The sequence below is a fragment of the Echeneis naucrates genome, chromosome 11, assembly GCF_900963305.1.
Source record: "Echeneis naucrates chromosome 11, fEcheNa1.1, whole genome shotgun sequence".
Classification (NCBI taxonomy): domain Eukaryota; kingdom Metazoa; phylum Chordata; class Actinopteri; order Carangiformes; family Echeneidae; genus Echeneis; species Echeneis naucrates.
The window spans coordinates 9,052,260-9,076,746 of NC_042521.1; the positions used below are offsets into that span (position 1 = coordinate 9,052,260).

At 40.7% G+C, this 24,487-nt stretch overlaps 2 protein-coding genes across 2 annotated transcripts; one reads left to right on the forward strand and one right to left on the reverse strand.

The window, feature by feature from the left end:
• Positions 1-1,604: 1,604 nt before the first annotated feature.
• Positions 1,605-11,932, reverse strand: stmn2b (stathmin 2b). The gene is made up of 6 exons (XM_029513354.1): positions 11,624-11,932; positions 9,556-9,742; positions 3,246-3,341; positions 2,981-3,153; positions 2,216-2,407; positions 1,605-1,888 (listed from the first exon to the last, which is right to left on the reverse strand). Exons 2-6 carry the CDS (start codon positions 9,572-9,574, stop codon positions 1,829-1,831), a joined length of 540 nt encoding a protein of 179 aa, XP_029369214.1. The 5' UTR covers positions 9,575-9,742; positions 11,624-11,932; the 3' UTR covers positions 1,605-1,828.
• On the forward strand, positions 11,717-23,469 carry LOC115050516 (Y+L amino acid transporter 2). The gene is made up of 12 exons (XM_029513351.1): positions 11,717-12,019; positions 14,124-14,358; positions 14,769-14,944; positions 15,217-15,359; positions 17,268-17,393; positions 17,585-17,729; positions 17,964-18,087; positions 19,406-19,509; positions 19,598-19,694; positions 19,812-19,961; positions 20,920-21,103; positions 21,838-23,469. The coding sequence occupies exons 2-12, from the start codon at positions 14,230-14,232 to the stop codon at positions 21,930-21,932; spliced, it is 1,473 nt and encodes a 490-aa protein (XP_029369211.1). The 5' UTR covers positions 11,717-12,019; positions 14,124-14,229; the 3' UTR covers positions 21,933-23,469.
• Positions 23,470-24,487: the final 1,018 nt, after the last annotated feature.

Here is a 24,487-nt window from a genome sequence, read left to right on the forward strand (position 1 = left end):
GATCGGTCTAATCAGATGTCCTGTTTCATATGTTATAAAGTTTTATATGTCCAATACTTGAATGCTGAAGGATGTAAAAGAAATCAGTCTCCATACCCGTTTCATTCACTGAACCCCAAATCTTTATTAACCACTGCTTGCTCACAAAGATATACGTGGAGGGGGGGAAACACACAAATGGACAGAGGAGAGCGAGAGAGGCAGGCAGGAGAGTCACTGTCTGTGGTGAGCGGCTGTTACACACTGTGATGGTGTTGCTTTATAACTTCACTTGGCACAAACATTCTGTTACCGCCCTGGCTTTTCTGAAATACACACACACTCACACACACATCCATAGGCCAACTGTGCGTGCGTGACTGACAGGGTTCAACCTCAGGCTTCAACATCCCTAGTACTCTGATACTTTAATACACTTGTATACACCTTTACAGATGGAAATACTGTGTTCATGAATTGCTGTTGCAGTGATACCTGTTATGGCTTAAATATCTTTCTTGTGCCGGCCTTTCAGTGGCATTTACAGTGTCTGGAGGTGAAGTGCAATGATTCCAGTAGGTGCTGCTGATTTTGAGCACTAATCAATGGCGAAAGGTGATACTTATTGAATATTTTCTCCAGTGTAAGATTCACAGTAACAAGTCTGATCTCAGGTGAAGTGTTCTTAAACCTCAGTTGTGTTATGCATTACAGTAACATGTGTCTGAAATGTGATTGGAAGTTTGTTTTGAGGAATATTAGAGGCCCACCATTGGTCAGGGATGTTATCTGGGTTTTCCGGTGCCAGATGGACAGAGTTTTAGCAAGCTCCTCTTGAGCTCTATGCTGTGACTGGCTAAATGCCTGCCCATGTAGAAAGCGTGAGTGAGTGCTTCTACAGTATGTATATAGGTAGAGAGATGAAGAGGCTGCAGACGGAGGGAAGGAGGATGAGGATGGGCTCATTAAATGCTATAGTGTTCTCCTGTGGTACAGTCACCATCTACCTCACAGGAGTGGATGTGCAGTGAAAGCTTGCAGTCCCCACAGAATCGCAAACTGTCTCCTTTCCTTCTGCCAACTTTCCTGCACATGTCCCTTGTTAATTGGAACATTGGCATAAACTGGATGGAAAATCACCCAGACCAAACACAGATCCAATTTTCCTTCCATATCTGAGGGGTCAAATCAGTAAATGCCCACTTGAAGGGACAAGGGACAGGAGCCAGGATGCGGGATTGTGAGGACACAACCCGTCACGGCAAACATCAGCTAGCTGGCAAACTCACAACAAACACCTAAGCCTGTTACCACACGAGAAAAAAAACCAAAAAGATTCTCAGGCTGAAATGAACAAACATAAAAAAACATGAAAATGAACAAATTATTACATCCATATATATGCAGGGAGAGGAAACTTATATATAAAAATGGCACACTGCAATCAATACTTTGCTGCTTGTATCGTACTGTATATAACAAAAAAAGAAGTATTTACAAAAACCAATACCCACTGTCACCTATCAATTAGATTTTTTTCTTCTCATTTGAAAGAGGAGAAAAAACAATCTTTTTTTCGGGAAGAGTGGGTGGGAGACATTAATTTTCTTTTTCTTTTTCTTTTTTTTTTTTATTAATCATTTACGCTTTTTTGTTTTCCACCCCCAACCCCGTTTGAACCTCCCACTGTCTTGGGGTGATGTCTCAGGCTGTGGTAGTTTCATAGTAGTATGGGGGGAGTATGGCGTAGGTGGGGAAATGTGGGATAAGGTGGTGGGGGTGAGGGGTGTTCCTCAGGGTCAGGGGTGGTGATGGGGGGAGGGTTTGAAGTGGGACCAGCTGGGGCTTCTCACGCTGTCAACTCTTCTCTCAACTCCTTGTTCCTGCGCACCTCCTGAGCATGCCTCTCCTGTTGGAAACACAAACAGATCGACCATGTCAAGTTCTCTTCTTTAAGTGGCACCTTTGTCTTTGCCATTTCCACTGAATGTACTGACTTTCTCTGCCTTCGTCTTTCCTGTCTTTTTTCAAAATGTTCTCAGTTGTGACACTTTTTTTCACTTTTATCCTACAACCTGTCCCCTATTTTCACCAAAAAAAAAAACCCCCAAAACATTACAAACGCAGAAATATATATTATTTTAAAAAAATTAACTGAATATTTCATAGGCATTTGTTATATTATTATTATTATTTGATATATTAGTTTAATCAACTAACCCTAACCCTAACCCACCTTCTCCTGCAGGCGCTCCATTATGGCAGCCAGGTAGGCCATCCGGTTCTCTTCAATCTGCTCCATCTTCAGCTGGAGCTTCTCTTCAGCCATGCGGCTGAAGTTGCTGTTCTCCTCCATGGCCTTAAGCAGCACGTCACGCTCATGCTCCCGTTTCTCAGCCAGGGCCCGAAGTACCTGGGCCTCCTGGGACTAAAGCAGGAAGGAGAATGAGTTCGAGAAAAATAGAGCCAATAGTAAGATAGTGATGATGCAAATACTTCATTGATTTTTCCCCAAGTTAAAGCATGAGTCAGAGTTGGTTCAACACATTAGATACTTGGATGTAAGAGAATTACTCCTTACCTTCTCGGGTATTGCAATTTATGGAATATACTATATCTTTGACCCACAGTATTGGACATCTTATTATTTGTATTGGTGGCATAAAATCTATGTTATTGATTTGAGGATTGATTTGTTGGTGGGCTGATGGATTTGTCAGTTGGTGGACTGACTGCATTGATGTTCAAATCAATTATATTCAGGAATTAGCCAGAGTCAGATTAAATTTTGGCAGATGCAGTGGTCATTGTGATGCACAATTGATCAAACAAGCAAACATCAAATTTGATGCCAAGGAAAGTCAAGCATTATGAGGTAAAAATAGTAGCTCATAATGGCTGTTTTGATATTGCCAAAAGCTTAATTATGAATTTGTGCGTTTCTGAAAAAAGGTAATATTTGGCAGCTGGGTACAATGAAAATGATTGAAAGCATCCTTACTCTCCTCCGGTCCTCAGCTGCCTCCAGTTTCTTCTGGATGTCCTCCAGGGAAATGTCCCTCTTTGGGGGGGTGGAGATGCAGTGGGCAACTTCAGACACGGGAGAAGTCGGCTTCAGGATGACCTCAAAGGCCTGGCCTGAGGCTCGCTTTTTAATGGCCTTGATGTCCATGTCTGTATGTGAGCACATCAAAGAGAAACAAATATAGCTGCTTTTCATTCAGACATTTTTCCCAAAGAAGATGAAAAGTCTGACTTCCACCTACCGTCAAAGTCACCCATGATGTTTTTGCGGCTCTCAGGGTAAAGACAAGAGCAGATGAGAGACAGGACTGAAATCTCCTTCATCTTCTCTTTGTAAGCTGAAGGGGTGAGTTGAAACACAACTGTTAATTAGTTTGTTGCACGCTGCATGTAAACCAGCAGATGGCTAACATGCATGTTCAAAGATTTGACATCACTAACCCGCTAACATACAGAAAGATGAAACCTCATTAACCCAGTTCGCCCTCCACAGGAGGTCCTTAATCAAGATATTTAGAAGAATAATTATGCATCACATCTCCCCAAAAAGAAAACCCCATCAAAGGATGTCTGGCGAAGCTGAACTGCCCCAGGTTTTTTGGAAATATCGTGGCTTATGTTTTCACTGCACCATGAGAGGAGCAGGATAGATGTGTCCTCACTTGGCCTAATTTCCCCACCAGCGAAGATGCTGCTGTCCCTACAGGATTCTCCACACATCATTAGGTATGCTTTTCATTTCACTCTATCATTTATTAACATAGCAAGACCACACCCTGCTGCCTCTCAGCCATTCTGCGGCTAACCCCCCAAAAACATCAGAGATTAATTCACATCTTTCAGCTAATTGAAAAAGCAAAAATGCCAGGATTTAGGTTGGATGCTGGGCTGTTTCTTATCTTCTTCCGCTGTGGCTCATGCACAGAGGCTAATTGCTGAGGGTTTTGCTTATCAGTATAACACAGCAATATGGCCGTCCATCCCATGGTCCATTTACGTTCCAAAAACTTAATAACATAGAAGCAACGCTGGCACCCAATCACAGTGTTATTAGTGTGTTGGGTATAGCTGCTACGACTTTGAAATGTGAGCCTCAAGTCCCAACAGGGAGAACGACAAATATATCTGCAACACACTGCAGCTTTTTTTTTTTTTTTTTTTTGCACATGGCTGCTGCGTTCTGTCAAGGTAGTCTGCCTCATGGTGCACATTTGCATGCCAACTGTCATTGTATGGCATAATTCATCACCCAGCGCACATAAGGCCTGCAGGGCTGAAATGTGCTACATAGATTCATGATTTTCAGAAGGCTTACAGCTGCAAAGCCAGAAATGAGATTTGCTGTGAAAGAGCCTCTCCAAGGTGGGGCACAGCGTTCGGAGTGATTAATCCAAATCCTCGTCTTTACTCTTCTTCTCTGCTCACTCTCCTTCTCCTCTTCCTCTCCCTGCGTCTCACTTTCTGCCCTGCAGACTGGCAGACGCCGCAGTAATGTGATCAACTGTCAGATGCAGCTCTTACTACTCTCTGATGGCCTTGTTAACCCCTTCCCTGAGGACGAAGTAGGAAAGGATGACAGCGTGTTGGGGGTTAAAAAAAAAAACCCCAAAACAAAACAGAGAGGCGATCAACATGGATTTTGGTAGACAAAAAGGAAAGTAAGGTGTTTCGTCAGAGGAAGAGCCTGTCAGTGATGAGCAAGGGAGGAAACGCTTGGATGTTTGTGTAGGTTTCATCATCATGAAACCTACACAACACATCAACACCTTTCTCTTTTTTACACTTATAATTTTTATTGAGTTGTTTCTCCTACATAAATTCATATTCACATGATCACTTACACACATCTGTAACTTACATTCATGCCCATTCACACAATCAGATGGTGCCATGGCGTGGAGATTGAAAAAAATTATGAATTTCCTCCTTTGACTGAGAAATGTGTGATCTTTTCGACATCTTCCAACCAGTAAGGAAGGCCAGCTGGGCAGTACCAGAAGATGTGAAAGTGCTTTGCCACATTCCCTCCACCACTGACCAAATCTTTTCTGACCTTTCTGATGTTTGATTTTCGGAAAAATTGAACCATAATTTACTGTTAATTCCCTCCACCGACCTTAACTTGAAGTGGTCGATTGTGCTTTACAAATATTCAGTCAATCCTCCTCTGAGATTTTTATTTATTATTATTTATACCAAGAGTTGAAACTCACTGTATGATTGTAAACATCAGTATATTTTAGCGATGAGTCTGCTGTTGGGTTCACACTAACGTGCCAATCAAACTATCAGTCTCTGTTGCATTCTTCAGTTGGTTTTATTTTACAATTAAAATGAGCCCTAATCTGAATAAGTCTTGTTTTTCTCAATTATATGCAAACACTTTTCTAATATAATCAGAGAGCGTAGCTGGATTAAGACCCAGAAAAACAGGGCAGCTCCCAGTGGGACTTCCTGTCGCCATCAACTGGCCCCAGGACGGCCTAATGGAAGCATTCGCTTCAGGTAGATAGCACTTTAATTTGTAATTAGTGGACCGCACCATTTCTGCTGACAAGAGGGGGAGAAGAAAGGCTTCTGGAGGGTTGTCGCACACTCATTAGTTGCTGTGTATATGTCAAGACCCCAGCAGCCATTTTCTCCCACACACACAACCACTTGACAGATCAAGACTCAAACCATTACCAGTTCAGTGGAGCAGGTAATTTGGGATAAGTGATGACAGGGCAGATCAGCTGAGATTGTCTGATGCTGGTTGCCAATTTCTGGTTTCAGCTTTTTTCCGTGCTTAGTCATGTTGTTTTTTATTTGTTTAAAAAATGATTATGCAGTTTAAGTCTGCCTCCATGCTGCTTTGCTTGGTTTTATTTTAGGTTGCTTTGGTAAATTTGGTTTCTACTGTGTCTGCAGAGTACATTTTATTTCTTTCTTATCTTGGAGGATACTCCCCCAGACTTTAAGCTGAGCTGTAGCACTCTACTTCAGATCCACAGAGATATTGCTTTTATATCCATAATCAAATGAGATTATCCACTGTGCAAAAAAAATTATATTGCAAGTTTATTACCCCTGTGACAAAATATCCTTTTCTTCTGTAACTGCTCCAGTAATAAGCCCATTCCCTGTGGATGAGACTCATAAAAATGATAAATGATCCTGGATAACATCCTTTGCGCTTCCACAGCAGGAAATGTTCAAGCTCATCTGTTCAGAAATTTGTCAGAATTTTAGGTGGGATGCTTATTTTGCCATTATGAGAATACCGGATAAACTAATGCCAGACTGGCTTCACACCATGTAAAACTATCACTCTAGTCAAGCAGGCTGATTTCTATCTCCTCCTGGCCTCCTCAGCTGCTCCCTCTGCCCCGTCCTCAGACACACAGGCAGCAAACTGCACTTCCTCTTTCAATCCATCAGCCAAAGAGCACAGATCGTCAATATCTACTGTATCTCCTCCCCCACAAGCATCTCTCTTCCCAAACACCTTCTGCATCCCCAAGCCCCCGATTCATCTGTTGCTGCTGTATTCTCCCTTTCAGTCCCGTCCTGTCCTTCTTACGTTATTTTTCTCCCACTCACTCTGAATCTCTCGGGAGCTTCAATTCTGAATGTGCACAAACCACCACACCTCTTTTTGGTTCCTTCTTCCTTTTTCTTTTTTTTTTTTTTTTTTTTAGATATTTTTCTGAAACACACTCATCCTCCCTGCCTCCATCTTGTCTTCAAAACACCACCACTAAAAAATTTAAACAGAGTATGGTGCTCGAAGGAAAGTACAGTCACTTTGGGCAACAAGGCACGAAGTGAAATGAAAAATGTGAACGATTCTGTTGAAAAGAGCATGAGCAAGCAGTTACAGCCGACTCAAAAAATATGACCCTGCGCAGCAAAGAGTTTATTGCCCTCCTCGGCTCTATAGCTCCACAACAGCATGGGCTTGGCATCCGTGTTAGATACATACAGGACAATTACTGCAGGGCCACCTGACAACAATATAATCATAAAATTATGATAGTATTACTGGGGAAAATTGGCTGTTAAAGAAAATGCTATGGCAGCCAGATGATCATGAGCAGATTTAGGCACTCAGTTCAGATATTTCAGGCATTTCTGCCTAACTGAACCCTGTATCGCCTGACGAACTGTTTCATGTTAAATGAAACCGTTTTGTCTGATAATTGGACCAGACAGTGAAACATATTTCCTTTATTATCACAGGCGAGCCAAAAAAGCAGCTAATCGTCATATTTAAAAGGCCGAAAACAGGCAACCTCTGCTTGAAAAACAACTTAAATGATTAAATGAAATCAAAATGAATACCTGCTCAATTTTCTGCTTGGGAACGAATCATCTCATTGTAAATCAATTAAAAGGCGGTGCCAAATATCTTGGGCGTGCAGGCAACTCTGTGCGATGCATAAATAAGTCAGGCTTGCCCAACTAAATGCTTAAATGTCTGAACCCAGATGTTAATTTTCACTAATGATGAACAGATCATGAGCATATGGCATGACCATGACGGCTGGATTGATGTCACCTCTTCCTCTTTAACATTTAAGAGCAACAGTCATCAGAACCAGTAATGAGGGTGTGCTGCATTGATCGATGAGACTCAGGATGACTTGTGAGTATGTTGAGCCTTACGCATACGGCCTATGATGACAATCATGATAGAGATGTTAGAAGAAGAAATGTAGCTGGATTAGGACATGACTATTTGTGTAGGAGCGAGGGTATTGCAACCTATAAGACGTTTCTGCTTGTGAGCACAAAGGAATTGAGTTCACGGCACCAGCTGAAGGGCCACACCTAGTTGGATATGGCAGCACTGAACGATAAGGATCAGAAAAAGTGCTTGGAGGTCTTAATGCACGCAGAACTGATTCTGGGCACTAGTTTGCTGAGGGAAAAGTTGATCCATTTTGTGGTGTACAGCCCTTAGGATGTCTTAATTTAAAGTGATCATAAAATCTCCTACAAAGACAAAATAACCCGGTCGTTTGCAAATGCACACACAATGTGGTTTTTATTCTATCTTAAAGTCCTTAAAGGAAACCGTGAATGTTCATATACCAATAAAACCTGATGTGCTTTTTGCAGCTCAGGCTCAGGATTGCATGAAAAAGAATGAAATGACCTGTATAATTCCTAAATGTTAAGGGTGCAAATGAAATGAACGAGGGCTGAATGAACTCAGCGACCTGCTGAGTGCTGACTGGCATGATGACTGCTTTCCTCGCTGAGTGTCCGCTCCCTGCCCATCCCATTCTGCCTGTTCACAGCTCAAATCATGGAGGAGAAAGGAGGAGGAGGAGGGTGAGGAGGAGGAGGAGGAGGAGAGGGGAATAAATACAACAGTCATGGTTTGGATGCTGGTGTCCAGACACCATGCCTTACCCTTATTCTTACTGCTGCCTGTCTGCGTGCCCCTCCGTCCATCTACTGTCTAGTCAAACAGAAGACATACAGACTGTCCCCTAAACTGGACACTTAGACTGAGCTAAGATCAAACGCAGTTTGCCTTTAGGCTTCTTTTTCATTAAGCTCTTAGGTTAGATTTAGTGTTTCTATGCCTGGAACAGTAGATCTTTTCATATGGAAATTCATGAGCCGGCACAAATTTGTAGGCCTTCCAGCTGCCATGAGATGTAATCTCATTTTATTTCTCCATATATTTCTACCAAATGCTGTAAACCTCCAGTCGAGGCCCGATAATAATGCAGTTATTGAACATAATAGAGCACATTCAGAGCCAATCGCCGTCCAAACAGGATTGGAGGCTGACATTCCTGTTACGACATTCATTTTCATGGCCAGTCGTAAATTCTTCCTTCGACTGCAAATAAGGATGCTTTTTTTTTTTTTTTTTTTTTTCTTCTTCTTCTCTCTCCTCCTTTCGCATTCACGCCTTTGACCCTTCACGGAGAAGTTGGATAAGATGGCCCAGTTTGGACGGGCAGACTAGTCAGGGTGATACATCTCCCATCCCGGAGATCGGATGGATGGATGGACGGCTGGCTGGCTTTGCAGGGAGCGGAGATGTTGGGTGGGGTCGCTGGCGCTGCATTATGCTGCACGGCTCTGAGTCAGGCAGAGAGGGGCAGGTGCGGCAGGCAGACAACGACAAAATGCTGCTGAGGGGGGTGGTGGTGGTGGTGGCGGGGGGGGGGGGGGTCACCTCTCATGTGATGATAACGATTCAATCTCTTTAATTCTCTGGATTTGCAGTGGATGTAAAAAGTATGCGTCACTCATAAGGGCGCGCTGAATCCCGAAACAGCTCGTGTTGATTGACGCTCATTTGTATCTAGAATCAGGCAAAAGCTGCAAAATAAACTCTTTTTAACAAAGTGGAGGAGAATAAAAATCATGCCTCTTTTTTTTTCTCGAAAGTGACTTGCAGTGGAGTTTGGCCGCTCCCTCTCACCAACCCTCAGCATCCTTTTGTGCCATGGGTGTCGCCACAGCCTCTCAGCATCCTCAAACCTGCGAAGCTATCTAGGATTTTTTTTTTTTTAAATCCCCACAAATATTGAATGCAACACTTACCGATTGCGGTCTTGGCCATTTCTGTAGGGTGGTCTCGGGGCAGGTTGACCGGAGGAGTGTGCGTCGGTTGCTGGATGCTGTGTCTCGGGCTGGAGGGACTGCTGGTAAGGCACTGAGTCAGCAGAGACTGGGGCTGCTGGTGCGCCTGGTGGTCTGGGATGAGCGGCGTGAAGCCAGCGGGAAATAACTACAACAAGAGCGGAAGTGTGCAGGCATAGCTTTCACAATAAAAGCCCCCAAGTTCTCCCATCGTGCAGCGAATGTACTTGGCTAAATCCAAGTACGATCATTTTGAGAACAAAACGCTTGAGCAATTTTGATTCAAGGTCGGTTCAACTCTTGAGCAGGACCACAGAAGCATCAGAGTCTAAACAAGTCTCAAACATGCACACAAACCTGAAAAATAAATAATAATAATATTAATAATAATCCAAGTCCTTATACATTTCATTTCCGAATTTAAATGCAGCACACAAGTCAAGTTACGAGACCTGAAAAATTTGGTCTTAAGTTTGACTCACATCAGTTATGGATTCAACAAACATAACGCCAGTGCATGGGTAAGGAAATATACAACAAAAGCAGACACTAACTTACTTTCTAATTCGTCTCTATTGTTTCTTATAGACCAAACCAATATTGTGATTAGTAGGATATTCCATCGTGTATAACGTTTTATTTTGAAGTTTATGGTAGGAAAGCCTACAGACATATGATCTGATTGGCTTGACACTGGCTAAAGTAAGGAGCGTTTATGTGTCTTTTAGATTAGACTGGCTGGCATGGTCCCTTGACACGCCTCTCCCTGCTAAAGCCCTGACAAATGCAACGTCCCCCTTGTCCTGGAGGGTTCAGGCTCTGCTTTGAAGGCCGTAGTGGGTGTTTCCCCCATTGTTTCTCTGGCGATGGCCAGAAACTCTGAGAGAGGAAGCATTTTAAAGGATACAATTCTGATTAAGAATAATCCGTAGTTATAATTGTCTTATTTAATACATACAATAACAGGTTTGAATTTTCAACCAAGTAAAATGGTGTGGAATGAGGTTAAAGCTGTGCAATCAGTTTCCAGCCTTTATCCAGCCCTGGTGACACCTAAACATCTATGATCCGTACAGTCAATCATACCAATTCTCACCTCTTAATTGCAGAAAATACTGACGTTCAAATCACTAGCCCCCCCCCCCACACACCACCACCAATTAATAGATCGGAGCATAAAAGCAACAACCATTGGGTGGCGCCAAAGTTCAATTTATCTTGGCCATTTGGTTCCGGAGAAACTATTTGACAACATTCAGCTTTCGTATTTGTATTTTAGGCCTACAGACCAAACGAAATGGAAACAAATATTTAAAAAGACCTTCTAGTTTTAAATGTATCAAATAAGTAGTCTAAGCCTGGTTTCCAGCTTTTGGACTGTTCTGGTTTCACACAAATAGTACACACAAACTCAAGCATACCGTCATGTTTTATCAAATACTTACTGTTTGAGCTGATAACAGAGAATTTAGGTCACTTCTGTTAATTTAAAACTTTATACAAATTGTGTTGGAGGATGGTCAGAGATTTCGAATGGTCAATGGTTGACTAGACCCACAGATTACAGTTGCCGGGGGTTAAAATGCTAAATTTTAGTGCGCAAGAAACTGTATTTATACGTGTGACAAGGGAAAATACCTTTACTAAGAATGCACTACAATATAGTACCGAGTTAAAACAGCAAAGGCAATGAAAAAAAATCTACGAAAAAATATAATTGTGTTTCGGTTTTACAGTGTTAATAGGTGCAAAAATACTCACATATAAGTGTAAGATGCAGTATATGAGAGAACTGAATTAGAACAAAAAAGTTTACCTTTTTGTCAGTCGCACACTGCTGCTGATTACTTGTTATGTGTGCATGAAAATAAAAATGAAAATTTGACCTGACTATTGTAGGCATATACTTCCAATATGTTGTGATTGATCGAACATGAAACATAATAGATTGACCGCAGATATCATAAAAGATAACTATACTATAATTATACTAATTATAATAAAATGTCCACAAATGAGATCCGTTTACCTTTCCTCGCTTCTGATTGGCTGACTCTTGGGCCGACGTCACATTACGCCTGTACACCTGTTTGACCGCACCACCGCTCCGACAAAATAAAATCAATCAATCCGCTGATCACGGGGAACGGCGTTCAAGTATTTTTGTTGTTTAATGGCATCGCTGCAGCTCCAGCTGTAGTGGCGATAGTGAACATAAAAGGATTGTGCTCCTTCAGAGGTCCGCTTCAGGCGGATGCGGACGAGGAGGAGCTAGCAGCTGCAGATGTTGACCGCTGTTTGTGGAGCAGCGTTAGCATAAGTTAGTCACGCATATCAGACGCACATGTTGCAGCTTCCTTCACTGGAGGGGGGAGCAAAAAAAAAAAAGAAAAGAAAAGAAAAGAAAAAGAACAGGCAACAAAAGGTAACACATTTTTATTACATTGTGATTTAACTCACATCTTAGTTCACACTATTGAGGCGACCAGGAGTTGGTAAATGCCTCGTAGACGACCGACGTTTTGCCACATACCAGTAACACAGTAACGTTAGCATGTTCATCTGGAGCATCATGTGCTGTTGGCGGTTAGCTCCGGCAGCTACACGTCACTTTTCAGAGCTTCTGTGTAATCACACTTTAGATGGATCTTCATTTTGGATAGTCGGCAGACTTTAGGCTGGCCATCCAGCCTGGAAGTCAGGTTACATTTCTCCTCTGGTGAGTCTCCATCGGGCCGGTGCTAACAAGGCTATCATCCAATCACGGGCTAATAATTAACAAAAAGCGCTCATTTGGTTATGAAGGGATGTAATGGGAGTCCTTGTTGAAGTTAATGGTACCGCCACACGGCGTTGGTGGGGACGTTCATTTAACTTCGTGTTCCGGGAAAGTTTTCAGCTAAACGGACGCTTGTGAGCAACGTCGGGAAACGAGAGATATTAAACACGTCTTCCTTCCGAGCTGTGTGTGTTTGCTCAGCCTGATTTAAGTGTGGTGATCCGGGTCTGACATGTGAAGAGAGAGGGGGGGGGGCGCTGCTTTTCCTGGAAAATACGGTTAGTTTTATGGCCATAGTCGTCTGTTTGGTTCCCCACGAAGGCGGTACAAATGGGGAGGGGATGTAGCCGTGATGGCGGGGGTTGTATCCGATGTCTTTAAGTTTGTGATCGTATAGCCGCTGCAGCCATGTTGGCTGCAAAAACAGATGCTAGCCGAATTTCACTGGCCTGTCATTGGGACACGCTTGTCCCTCACAAGACCACTCCGATGTGCTGAAGAAATGTGTGGCGGTGCTGAATTTAGACAAATAAAAAGTCTCAAAAATAAAACGAGAGATCCAGCGATCTTAAGGACCAAACTTCTCTGAGAGTTGACTGGTAAACCTGATCTATCAACACATCACGCCATTCCCTGAAAATATCAACAAATGCCAACCTATTGCTTTAAAATGCTCCTCAAAGAACGATCATTTGGCAGTCACACTACACTACATAAGAAGTGGAGTATAAAATCGGCTATCAATTGGAAATGGTGTGTTTGTTTGGACGGCAGCGTGTTCATAGTGTGAGCAAAATATTTCCTTGGCTACTAGTAATGAATTGGAACCACTGGATTTAATGAAGTGTTAGCACTGTCTTCATATTTTTTTTATTAGCTCAAAATGGTTACGTTTTATATACAGTGGAATTAGCAGCTGCAGCCAATAATATATTAACAATACTTTACATAATTTCTAGGCTACTAACGCTCAGTGAGTGAATAATTCCTCCTGTTCACCAATTTGACAGTCTTGCTGTTTGTCAAAGACAGAGTGACATAACTGGGGAATGATTGCAGTAATTATAACTCTAACAATAACTTTTTAAAAATGATATTATATAATTTCACAGAAAGTTAGCTGTATAATTGGCAGGAGAGAGTGCTCAGTGTGTTCAAATGACTCCTCGCTCCCCACACAGTTAAACTAAATATATTTTGAACACAGACAGTATCTCAACCTAAATGAAACAAGTAGAAGAAAATATTCTCATTCTTTCATCAGTAATAGTCAAGTAAATTTTTGCGTTATTTCCTTTCCATGTTTTTGATTGCCAAAGAGATTCCTGTTGAATTTGATTTGCGGTTGCTCTAGAAAGCTTGTGCCATTACTTACTGTTTATTGAATGCAGTACACCACTTGAATATGGGAAAGCATTTAATCAGTTTCACTAAATTCTCAAGTGTTATTAATTTACTCACTAGCAGTTACAATATTGACTCCACAGTGTCCATTAAGGATGTCAGAGTGTGTAGCAATGATGTCTGAATCAGGGTCACTTCAACATTTAGAAAGCATTTTTGTGAGCATTTCTTTTTCTTACAAATTCCAACGGAGAAGTACTCCCTGGATTTAACAGTGACTGTTTGAGACAGCCAAAGTCTTAGTCCTCCAGCGACCCTCCCACCTCATTTTCTCCTTTGCTCAGTCCGCACCGACATGTCCATCTTGCCCACTATTTAATGATTCTGTTCTTCTTCCTTGTTTCAGTTTTTCTTGCTGCCGGGAATCAAGCTGTCCTCTTTATCTCTCTGCTGTCACCATCCTGTCCTCTAACGTCAACTGAGCTGAGACTGAAGACTGTAAAACCCTCACAATGGTTGCTGAGGCAGACTCTGCATCTCAGGGTAGTGGTGTGCGGCTGAAGCAGGAGATTTCCCTCCTCCATGGGGTCTGTCTCATCGTGGGAAACATGATTGGCTCTGGCATTTTTGTCTCACCAAAGGTAGGATAGAATTCCAGCCATAGCCATAGAATTCATGTCCTGATTTCAATTTCCTTCTGGAGCAACAAAATTAAGACAAAAATAGTTGTTTTTAATTCTATGAAACAACTTTTTACTGCTGTATAATGTTGAGGATTGAATTTAGTGTTGTCTTTTTTAGTGTTTACACTTATGTTGGGCCTGGATTATTAAAATTTTTATTGTAATAGTCTGCTGTTCTTGCTGCCATTGTTTGGTATGAACAGATGAAATTAAGGCTTACACCTGAGCAAACATGTACCTAAGGAGGAACAGGAAACACTGGTATGCAATTAAATGCCAAATGCATTCTGTTTTGTTTGTTATGAGATTGTTTCTAGTATATACAAAATGTTACATATGCTGCTATATTCTCTGCTCTCATCCTCTAGGGGGTTCTTATGTATACAGGCTCATTTGGCCTTTCCTTGGTAGTGTGGTCCATTGGAGGGATCTTTTCTGTGTTTGGAGCTTTATGCTATGCTGAGCTGGGAACTACCATCTGTAAATCTGGAGCTTCTTATGCTTACATCTTTGAAGCCTTTGGAGGCTTCTTGGCCTTTATTCGGTATGAGGTTATTTTAATATATCTGTCTGTGGACATGTTTATTAGATTATCATGCAAATAACGCACAATAGAAACTCTACTTGAAGTTCACAGTACCTGCTAAGAAGACCCATTAATTTGAACTGTACATAGGGCACAGCTTGGAAAAGTAATACATTTGACATTGAGATTATATCATGATTTTTGACATTATTTGTTGATATTTCACTGTAACGTAGGTAAATGCTACGTTTATGCCTTCCACTGATAAATGTTTATTAATATCTCTGTAGACTCTGGACGTCGTTGTTAATAGTAGAGCCAGCATGCCAGGCAGTGATTGCCTTGACCTTCTCCAACTACCTGGTCCAGCCTTTCTACCGCACCTGTTCAGCCCCCTATGATGCTGTCCGTCTCATTGCTGCCGTCATCATATGTAAGGCATGACATTTACTAAACACACTTAACATGCTATCCTTAAGCGTTTGTAAACGGACAGGTTTTCTGTGTGTGTGTGTGTGTGTGTGTGTGTGTGTGTGTGTGTGTGTGTGTGTGTGTGTGTGTGTGTGTGTGTGTGTGTGTGTGTGTGTGTGTGTGTGTGTGTGTGTGTGTGTGTGTGTGTGTGTGTGTGTGTGTGTGTGAAAAATATCCATTGTGGATTACAAAATAGTTTTTTGCCCTGTGATGTGCTGCAGTATCCAGCGACAATTTTAATTGAGCTGATGACTTCCCATGACTGTGGTTTATAAGTTCATGGTAACCCCACAGAACAACCGTTAAGTCCGTTGCAGTTCATTGAGTGCATGAGGAACTGTGGGGCAAAAGCGCTCATAAAAGCTGCGAGAAAGGCTTCATGTGTTTTCAGGAAAAACTGTGATGAAATGCCCGCAGTAGTTAATGTCTGTGTCATTATGTTCAGCCTCGCAGGCTGCATTCAATTAATTGGCACATTTTTATGTGGTTAGCATTTGGAAAAATTTACATTTACTCATTTGGATACTCTTATCCAAAGAGAGTGAGAAGACATCACTAAAATTTCAACGCATGCATAAGGTGTTGGTGTAAGTACTAAGTACTACACTTATTTGTTAAGTCCAAGGAGATCAACTAAAGACATGCACTCTTAGTGCTCGTTAGGCATTTCAGGGTATTTAAAGAAGAAATGCTCTTTCAAGAGATGAGTGAAAGAGAGGGACATCTCTGCTCTGATGACATTGCTTATTATTATCTTTTCCCAAACACAGCTCACTAATCTAATGTTTAACTTTGCACTTTGAGGGATGCACGTGCAACTACTCTTTAAACCTCTTGATTCCCCTGAACTTAACTTAAGACTACACTGCTTAGTATGTGACAGCTTTGCGATTGCACAATAATTAGGAATTGCAGCAATGGCAACATAGCTTCTCTCCCTGAAACCTGTTGGGCTTATGCAGATATTTATGCTTATGCATCGCAGCACTGTCTCAGATTTTGTTGAACATTTATAACATTTATATTGTTTTGGCCCCAAGATTAAGGCCTACAAAATATGTTTTACTTTAACTTGGATCCTTTTTTTTTTTTTTTTTTTTAACTTGTACTCCTTAACCTTATGCACAACAGGACTGGAATGAGTACAAACAGGTTTCCTTGATGGCACACACCCAGATTTATTCACATCTGATATTTGACATTTTAACTTGCATATCAGTAAAGCTTCCAGACAGAGCTTCCTAACTTACACAATGTAAAATATAAAGTACAAACACATCTAAACTTCTGTGTTGGTGAGACATTACTGTAGTGCTCGGTGACATTTAAGGATGTCACTTATTGTCAAAGTATTTTTGTTACTTTCAATATCTGCAACTTGCCAGAGATATAATTCTCATTCTCAATACCATCTATTCCAATAAACTCACTATTGCAAAGTTTCTGAGACTAAACAATAAGAGTTATGAATTTTCAAACATAGCTGTCAAGATAAGGCATTTTTGAGCCTGTAAAGATGAACTAATGTAAAGGACTGTAGACTGTAGACTGTAGAATTTGACTAAAATATTTACACACCATGGTTTTGGGATTATAACCTTGACCACGTAACCCTTTGTCCTGTTATTGCACCTGGTAGTGATTATACCCATATCTCATTTCTACTCTTACAGGGTATCAAATAATTGGTATCTCTTCTCAATCCCTCTTTTTATTGAGTATGTATTATAAATGAGTTAAATGTTGCAGATATTAAAAAAAAAAGTTAATATTTGTTTCACAAGTTCAAATATGAATCCCTGCACATCTTATATGTTTTGGTTAACTGCTATTTACCTTTTCAATTTGTTTCGCACTTTCTCTCTGTCAGGTCTGTTGACTGTTGTGAACTGTATGAAAGTGAAATGGGGTGCTATTCTTCAGGTTATCTCCACTGTAGCCAAGGTCCTGGCTCTCATCGTCATCATCATTACTGGCCTGGTTAAGCTAGCACAAGGTAGGATGTCAAACAGCTCTTTGAGTCATCGCTGTTTTGAGAAGAGCATGGATGACTTTTTCAGATCAATCAATTCAACATTCTGTGGGAATGATAAACGCAAAAAGTCGAACACTTCTTGTTGTGTCAATGCGCAATTCTCTCTCTCGCCCTCTTTTTTTTTTTTTTTTTTTTTTTGTATGTGTGTGTAGGTTTTGATCAGAACTTCGAGAACTCATTCAAAGGATCCAGGCTGAACCCTGGTGACATGGCCTTGGCCCTTTATTCAGCACTCTATTCCTACTCAGGCTGGGACACACTCAACTTCATCACAGAGGAGATAAAGAACCCAAAGAGGTACAAAGGCTGTCATTTCAGAGAGCTTTCACATTAAGCAAGTTTGTTTTTCATATTTGGTGGACTTTTTCTTCGTTAACTACTGTAAATCTATGATGTTTTCAATCTTAACACTGAGTAATTTTATTTGTAAGTCATGAAAGCCTCCAATTCACTTTGTAGATGTTGTTTGCACCACAGCTTAACAGAATGCTTTAAGTGACTATAAGCCACTGCTTTAAATTTCCCTTCTAGGAATTTACCCTTAGCCATCGCTATTTCCATGCCCATTGTCACAGTGATCTACATCTTGACCAACGTAGCTTATTACGTTGTCATGGATGCCGACCAATTGCTCAGCAGTGAAGCTGTTGCTGTGGTGAGTCTGAAGATCATTAACTTGGTGTAGTCTTCTTGTGCACTAAGGAGGGTGTGTATAAGCAGTTACTCAGGCTTTATGGCCAGATTTAATGCACATGGTATATTTTCTATTAGTACAGGCTGGACTTGTCTAAATTGACATGATCTGCTCAGCCTCATAAGACCAGCAGGTCCTGATCTTCCCTTCCTGTCCTTTGCTGTCACCTCTCAGTCTGGAATGCAGCCGCAAGCATTAGTGCCTGGTCCAATGCTCGCTTTTGGTTATCTGAGATTGTAGGAGTCAAGATGATAATAGGAACCTCATTTACCTAAAGACGTTAGTGCCCCACACAGGAACATCTGGAAGTTTGTTATGTGATTAGTGTACTGGCAGCGGAAAAGCAGCAGTAGCACGTCGTCACTGGTATTCCATAATCTTTTTATACAAGTATTCAGTCTAATGGGTCATTCATGTTAATGCTATCAGCAAGCTGTCTGCTCTATTGAATGCAAGGAGTCTTGTCTATGCTGCCATTGACTTGGATTTGTCAGATTGTGAAGAGAGAGTAACTTAAACTATGTTTGGCACAGTTAACAAGTGCAGTCCTGACCATGAAGCAAATACATAAACATTTATGTTTTAAATTTACAAGGATGAATCAGGGTTTAATTTTGATTTCATTTTGTAAGAGCATATAAATGTTTAATTGAGCTTTAGGTATTGCCTCTGATCACCCAGTGAGTCTTGTGCAGACTGCTTATTATGTGTCTACCTGTGAGCACTTGTCAAAGAACTTACCTTAGGTGTACTGTCTATGATACATGGCTTCTCGACAACCTTGCCTCTGCCAAAAATGCTTCCAAAATGGCTCTTTTCTTAGAAATGTAGGAGAATTCGCATGGCATGAAAACCACATCTGACATATATGCTGACACATCTTCCTGAGTTGCTGTACTCTTTTTGTTGCTCTTTAATTAGTCTTATTTACTTTTTGTGAGTCTTTATTTTTCAAGTGTCAGCAGATTGATAAAATTGAAAGAGTGACTGAGTGTTTTAGGAGCAACAGTGACCCTGTCTAGTTAGAAATATCAGCAGATGAATGCGAGGGAACACACAGGAGTGATTATGCACTGATAATAGCAAGTTAGCAAATAAATCCCCTTAAATAAGCACACATCAGTATCCACTAACAATTAAAATTGTGATACAGATTTAAATGGATGTAATCAGGAGCTTTGTACAGTTTGTTAACTCTGAAATAGTATTTTATTGCAGAAGGTTGGTTTTCTGTTCAGTAAATGATTGGGAGCAGTAAACACTCTGAATGTCTCTGCAGACATTTGCAGATCAGACACTGAGCTGGGCACGCTGGCTGATCCCTTTGTCTGTGGCCATTTCCTGCTACGGAGGCCTCAACTCCTCCATCATTGCAGCCTCCAGGTCAGTAGAAAACATAAATTGACATAAGTCAATTAAAGTCAGCAACAATGTCATCCGTTTTATCTTCAGCTTGTGTTTTTTCCTGCAGGTTGTTTTTTGTTGGTTCCAGAGAAGGCCACCTACCTAATGTCCTGTGCATGATCCACATTAAGCGTTTCACTCCAATTCCTGCACTGCTTTTCAATGTTGGTATCACAATTTGTATTATGAAATTTTAAATAACATCCAGCTGCTTTTTTTTTTTTTTTTTTTAATACAATGTGTTAACCATGCTTTTTTTTTTTTTCTTCTTCTCTTCCCAGGGTGCCATGTCTCTGTTCTACCTTTCTGTGCCTGATGTTTTCCAGCTGATCAACTACTTCAGTTTTAACTACTGGTTGTTTATTGGCTTGTCAATAGCCAGTCAGATCTACCTTCGCATCAAGGCTCCTGATATGCCCCGACCTGTTAAGGTAGGAAAGCCCATGCAACAGCAACTATCTCCCAGGCTGTGCTTGGTTTTGGCATTCATCATTGTTGTGCATCATGTGTCATCTTGGAATCTGCACATTTTGATGCTTGTCAATCACATTCACAAGTCGCCTTGGCAGAAATACTAAATGTGGTTTTGCTGAGCATGCGTCATGATTATGTAACATCCAAATGGTATAACTGTCCCAGCCACAATCTCCCCAACAATATGTGTGATCTTTGTATATAGAGATTTCACTCTGTGTATGGAGGTTTCACATTAATTTAATCACCCTCCAATTAGGCATCTTCAGTTTTCTTCTAACTCACAAGAGCTGCAAGGAAAACTTGCGGAAACTTAAACAAAGCTCTGTGTAGATCAAACACAAGAAGTTTAATATCATTATTAAAACATTATTAAAACTATCACAGTGTGGTTGTGAAGTTATCTAATTGCTTTAGCCACACATTGCTCACATTTATAGTTATTAATTGTAGAATTGGAAAATAATCTGATTACACAAATGTTTAATGCATTGCTGCTGTGTTTGTGTGAAATGTATACAGAAACTAAATACCAAGTTCTGCGTTGAATAATCACTAAACGTCAACATTAAGAAACAGCTGCCTGTCCTGTTCAGACAAGTAGGCTTAGATATATAACGTGACATCTGTGCTGTTTTAAGCATGTTGACATGTTTATCCATCAACAGTACCTCCACTGTGGGGCCTAACCACACTCAGCACTTACTTAAATTATGAAAAAGTGAAAGCCCCCACGATGGTTTGAACCTGACAGTTTGTTTCATGTCATTCTCTCATCAACCTTAAAAGTGATTAAAATTTGTTCTTTCTCTCTCCAACCTTTTCTGCTCTCATTTTCTTTTCCACCCTTCACCCCCCCTTTTAACATTTATTTTATCCTTGTTATTACCCTCCTCCTTGCCCCATGCCCTGCAGCTGTCTTTGTTCTTCCCAATCGTTTACTGTTTGTGCAGCATTTTCCTGGTGGTGGTGCCCCTGTACAGCGATACCATAAACTCTCTGGTAGGAATTGGTGTGGCACTGTCTGGGGCACCCGTCTACTACTTCTTTATCTACCTGCCACGCAGCTCCAGACCAGCCTTCTTTGGAGAAACACTCAGTAAGACGCTTACATGATACTGTATTGCATGTCTTGAAACTAAACTAAACATCACTTTTTATGTCATTTATCTAACTATTCTTTAAAGGAATCATGTCACGTTTTAGATTGTTGTTACATGATTCATGAACCTTGAACTATTTATACAGAGAGCGATGAGTGGAAACGGAGACATTTCCATCCATTTCTCATCATCAAAATCAGTATTTTAGTAGCAGGGTTTGGTAAACCCTCAACAGGCTATGAAGGATAGCAGCTGATTTTTCTTCGGTGTTAAAAAATCCTTTAAGGGACAAAAAGGGGCCTCACTATGCATTTACAAGAACAAAGTTATTGTACAGTGACTCTTAAGTCTTTGGAAACAAGCTGAAAGTTTCCCTGTGCATGTATGTGGTCGTGTGATGTTATTAGGGATAACTTTTTTTTTTTTTTTAAGTAGCTTATTAGTCTTAAGTTCACATAAACCAACTACTAGACGTATAAAAATTCCTGTTCTTAGTATTTAAAAGCTGATGAATGATTGAGATTAAGGTTTCAAAGTTCACCTTACTACTGTGTACAGTCTACATAGTTTGAATTGTTCCTTAGTGCACAAGTGTAAAACCCCTACAGCTGAGTAAATTCTTCTTTTTTTTTTCTTTAACTACGATCTGTTGAAAGCATTGGTTGACAATATATTTTTGGCTATTAAATACAACAATGAATTTTTCTGTCTTTCCTTCCTCTTTCTGCAGATGAGATATCTCTTTACACACAAAAACTTTGCATGTGTTGTGTGGCCTCACCGGATATTGATCTGGACAACATAGACCCTGAAAAAATCGAATGATGGAGCAGCAAAGGACAATGACTTACTATATTGAGTGAAGTGAAGATGATGAATGAGGGAAGCTGCAGACAATCAGGATTTGGATGATGAAAAGTTTGATTTATGAAAGTAAGAGGGGGAAACTGGACAGATTAAACACAATTCTGTTCTTTCACCTTTCTTTAAAATGAGCTGTATGAATAATGGATAGGACTTACAGTTAATTTTGTACATGGTCTCCAACAGGCAACTCTAAGCATATTAAATTCCAGTGTTTGGTTGTGCACTTCCCTCCACATATACCCATGCTGCAATTCAGACGCACACACACACACACACACCATTTTTGTTGCAATGAATGAAGTATTTATACAATGTAGATTCTATATTCATAGAAAATGCATCAGGTAGACACAGGTTGGACACATGCTGTCTCATTTTAATGAATTGCGACCTTTTTTTAAAATGAATCGCCTAGTTACCGTTTGGAAATAGCATTTAAATTAACAGTTTGTAATGGTTTTGCATATGCATTGTTGTCTAGTTAAGAGTTATTCAAACAAAAAATATTGTATTCATTCAGCCAAATCCTTTGTTTGCATCTTTAGGGCTATATTTGATTTTTAGTGCCTCCTAATGGTAGCTAATATTTGAGACTTTTCAAGACAAGTGCCATTTAAGTTCACATTCTGTGTGTTTATGGGAGGCGGTGTCATTTTTCACATCGTGGGGGTGGTCCAAACATACTTCTTTGGTTGTGTACGGATCAAGCAGCTGCTCCTGAAGAAGGGTCCTGTGGGCTGCAATGTTTTTCAGAATTGTCTTTGTAGATACAAACCAAACCTCAAGATCAACCATGCTGATGTGCACACATTGCTGCTGGTATTTATTGTGTTGCCCCCCCAGGTAAATTATAAATCATCCACATGGACCATTTACTCAGCGTGTAACCAAAGTCTTTAAAAGGCAGACTACTCACAGAGAAACAAGACAGACTGGTGATGTTCTGCAGATGTTATTAACTTTACGTGCCTTCAGTGTCATAAATCATATCGACACATTGTTGCCCTCCACATTGCACATTTACCAAATGTTCTTCAGGTCATCATCCTCAACCTGTTTCTTTTTTTTTTTTTTTTTTTTTTGGTGCTGTTGTTTTTGTTTGTGTTCCTAACTGCAGTGGCATCACCAGCCAGATGTTGAAGTTGAGGTCAGATGCAAATGGTCAGGCCAACCGTCCAAACCATGTTTAGTGTCCTGACAGAAGATGTTGCAGTCATTGGGCTTAAATCACTGTTTGGACCAAACAGCAGTTTTTTTTGGAAAAACACTGTATACAGCCACAGCAAAGAATATTCACTTCATATACGTTTGTATTATGAAATGTTAGATTCCTACGAAATACAAGACTTGAATGTTGCAGTTTGCCATATAAGTACCAAGTACCAATGTGTGGCTTTTGTTCTGTGTTTTTGGAGAATTGTGATTTAACTGCTTTGTTCACAGTTTTTAGTGTGTGTGTTTTTATTTGAATAAAGGCAAGGGCAGAATGTGTACCATGAAATGTGTGTTGTTTTTTTTGTTTTTTTTTTTTTTTTTTTGTTTGTTTGTTTTGTTTTTTAACCTCTGAAGACTCTAAACTGTAGTTTCAGTGCACTGGGCAGCTGACAGCCACTAGAGGTCACAGTCTTCCACCACTTCAACCTGAACATACTGTTTGAAGACTTAATTTAACTTCAGGTTCTGGAAGATGTGTAAGTTGCAGTAAGTGATTAAAAATAACAAGGTAAGGATTTATTTATATATATATATATTTTTTTTTACTCCATGCATCGCAGTTTACCATCTACCCCAAAGAGAAATCCTCCTAATTACTTTTTTTATCAAGCAGTATAGTCAGTTCAATAAAAGCTTTAAGATTTATTTTTAAAACTTGGCTGTAAGAGGCGTAAGGGCAAATCTATTTGGCACACCGGTGTGAGTCAAAAACTTAGTGCAGCATCAAATTAGTTTTGGTGAAGATGAGCTGTCAAATTTAGAGTAGACCCTATTAAAAACCTGCTGAGTGGTATTTTCTTTGTGTTAGAAAATTGCAGCTTTGGAACTTTTGATTTCTTCTTCTCTGCTTCATTGCTTTTCAGTGCTTTAATAATGCTTGATATTGTGTTTTGGTTTTTTTTTTAGACATATTAAGAAATGCATCTTTGGCTCACCGTCCACCTTCCAGTCTCCTCGGGTGGCTGGCAGAGCCCCGCTTCCTGTGCTTCCACCCACCTTACCACCTCGGAGGCTCAGTGCAGAGGCATCACATTTCACCAGGGTGTGCACTCTGCACTTTAGCTGCTGCTGCCTGATGATAGGTGCTCTTTCCTGTGGAGGGAGGCCTGACTCTCCTTACCCAGCACCAAAGGAGTTGAGTTCCACTGACTCATGCATAAAAGATAAAGCAGCCGAGCCGAGCAACATAACTTCTGTGAAGGCTCTGGCCAACAGAGTGGAGGACGGGCAGTTGTCAAAGTGAAGTATTTCTTATCTTTCAAAGGCCCGGGCCGCTCGGTGTGTACTTGGCACCACTG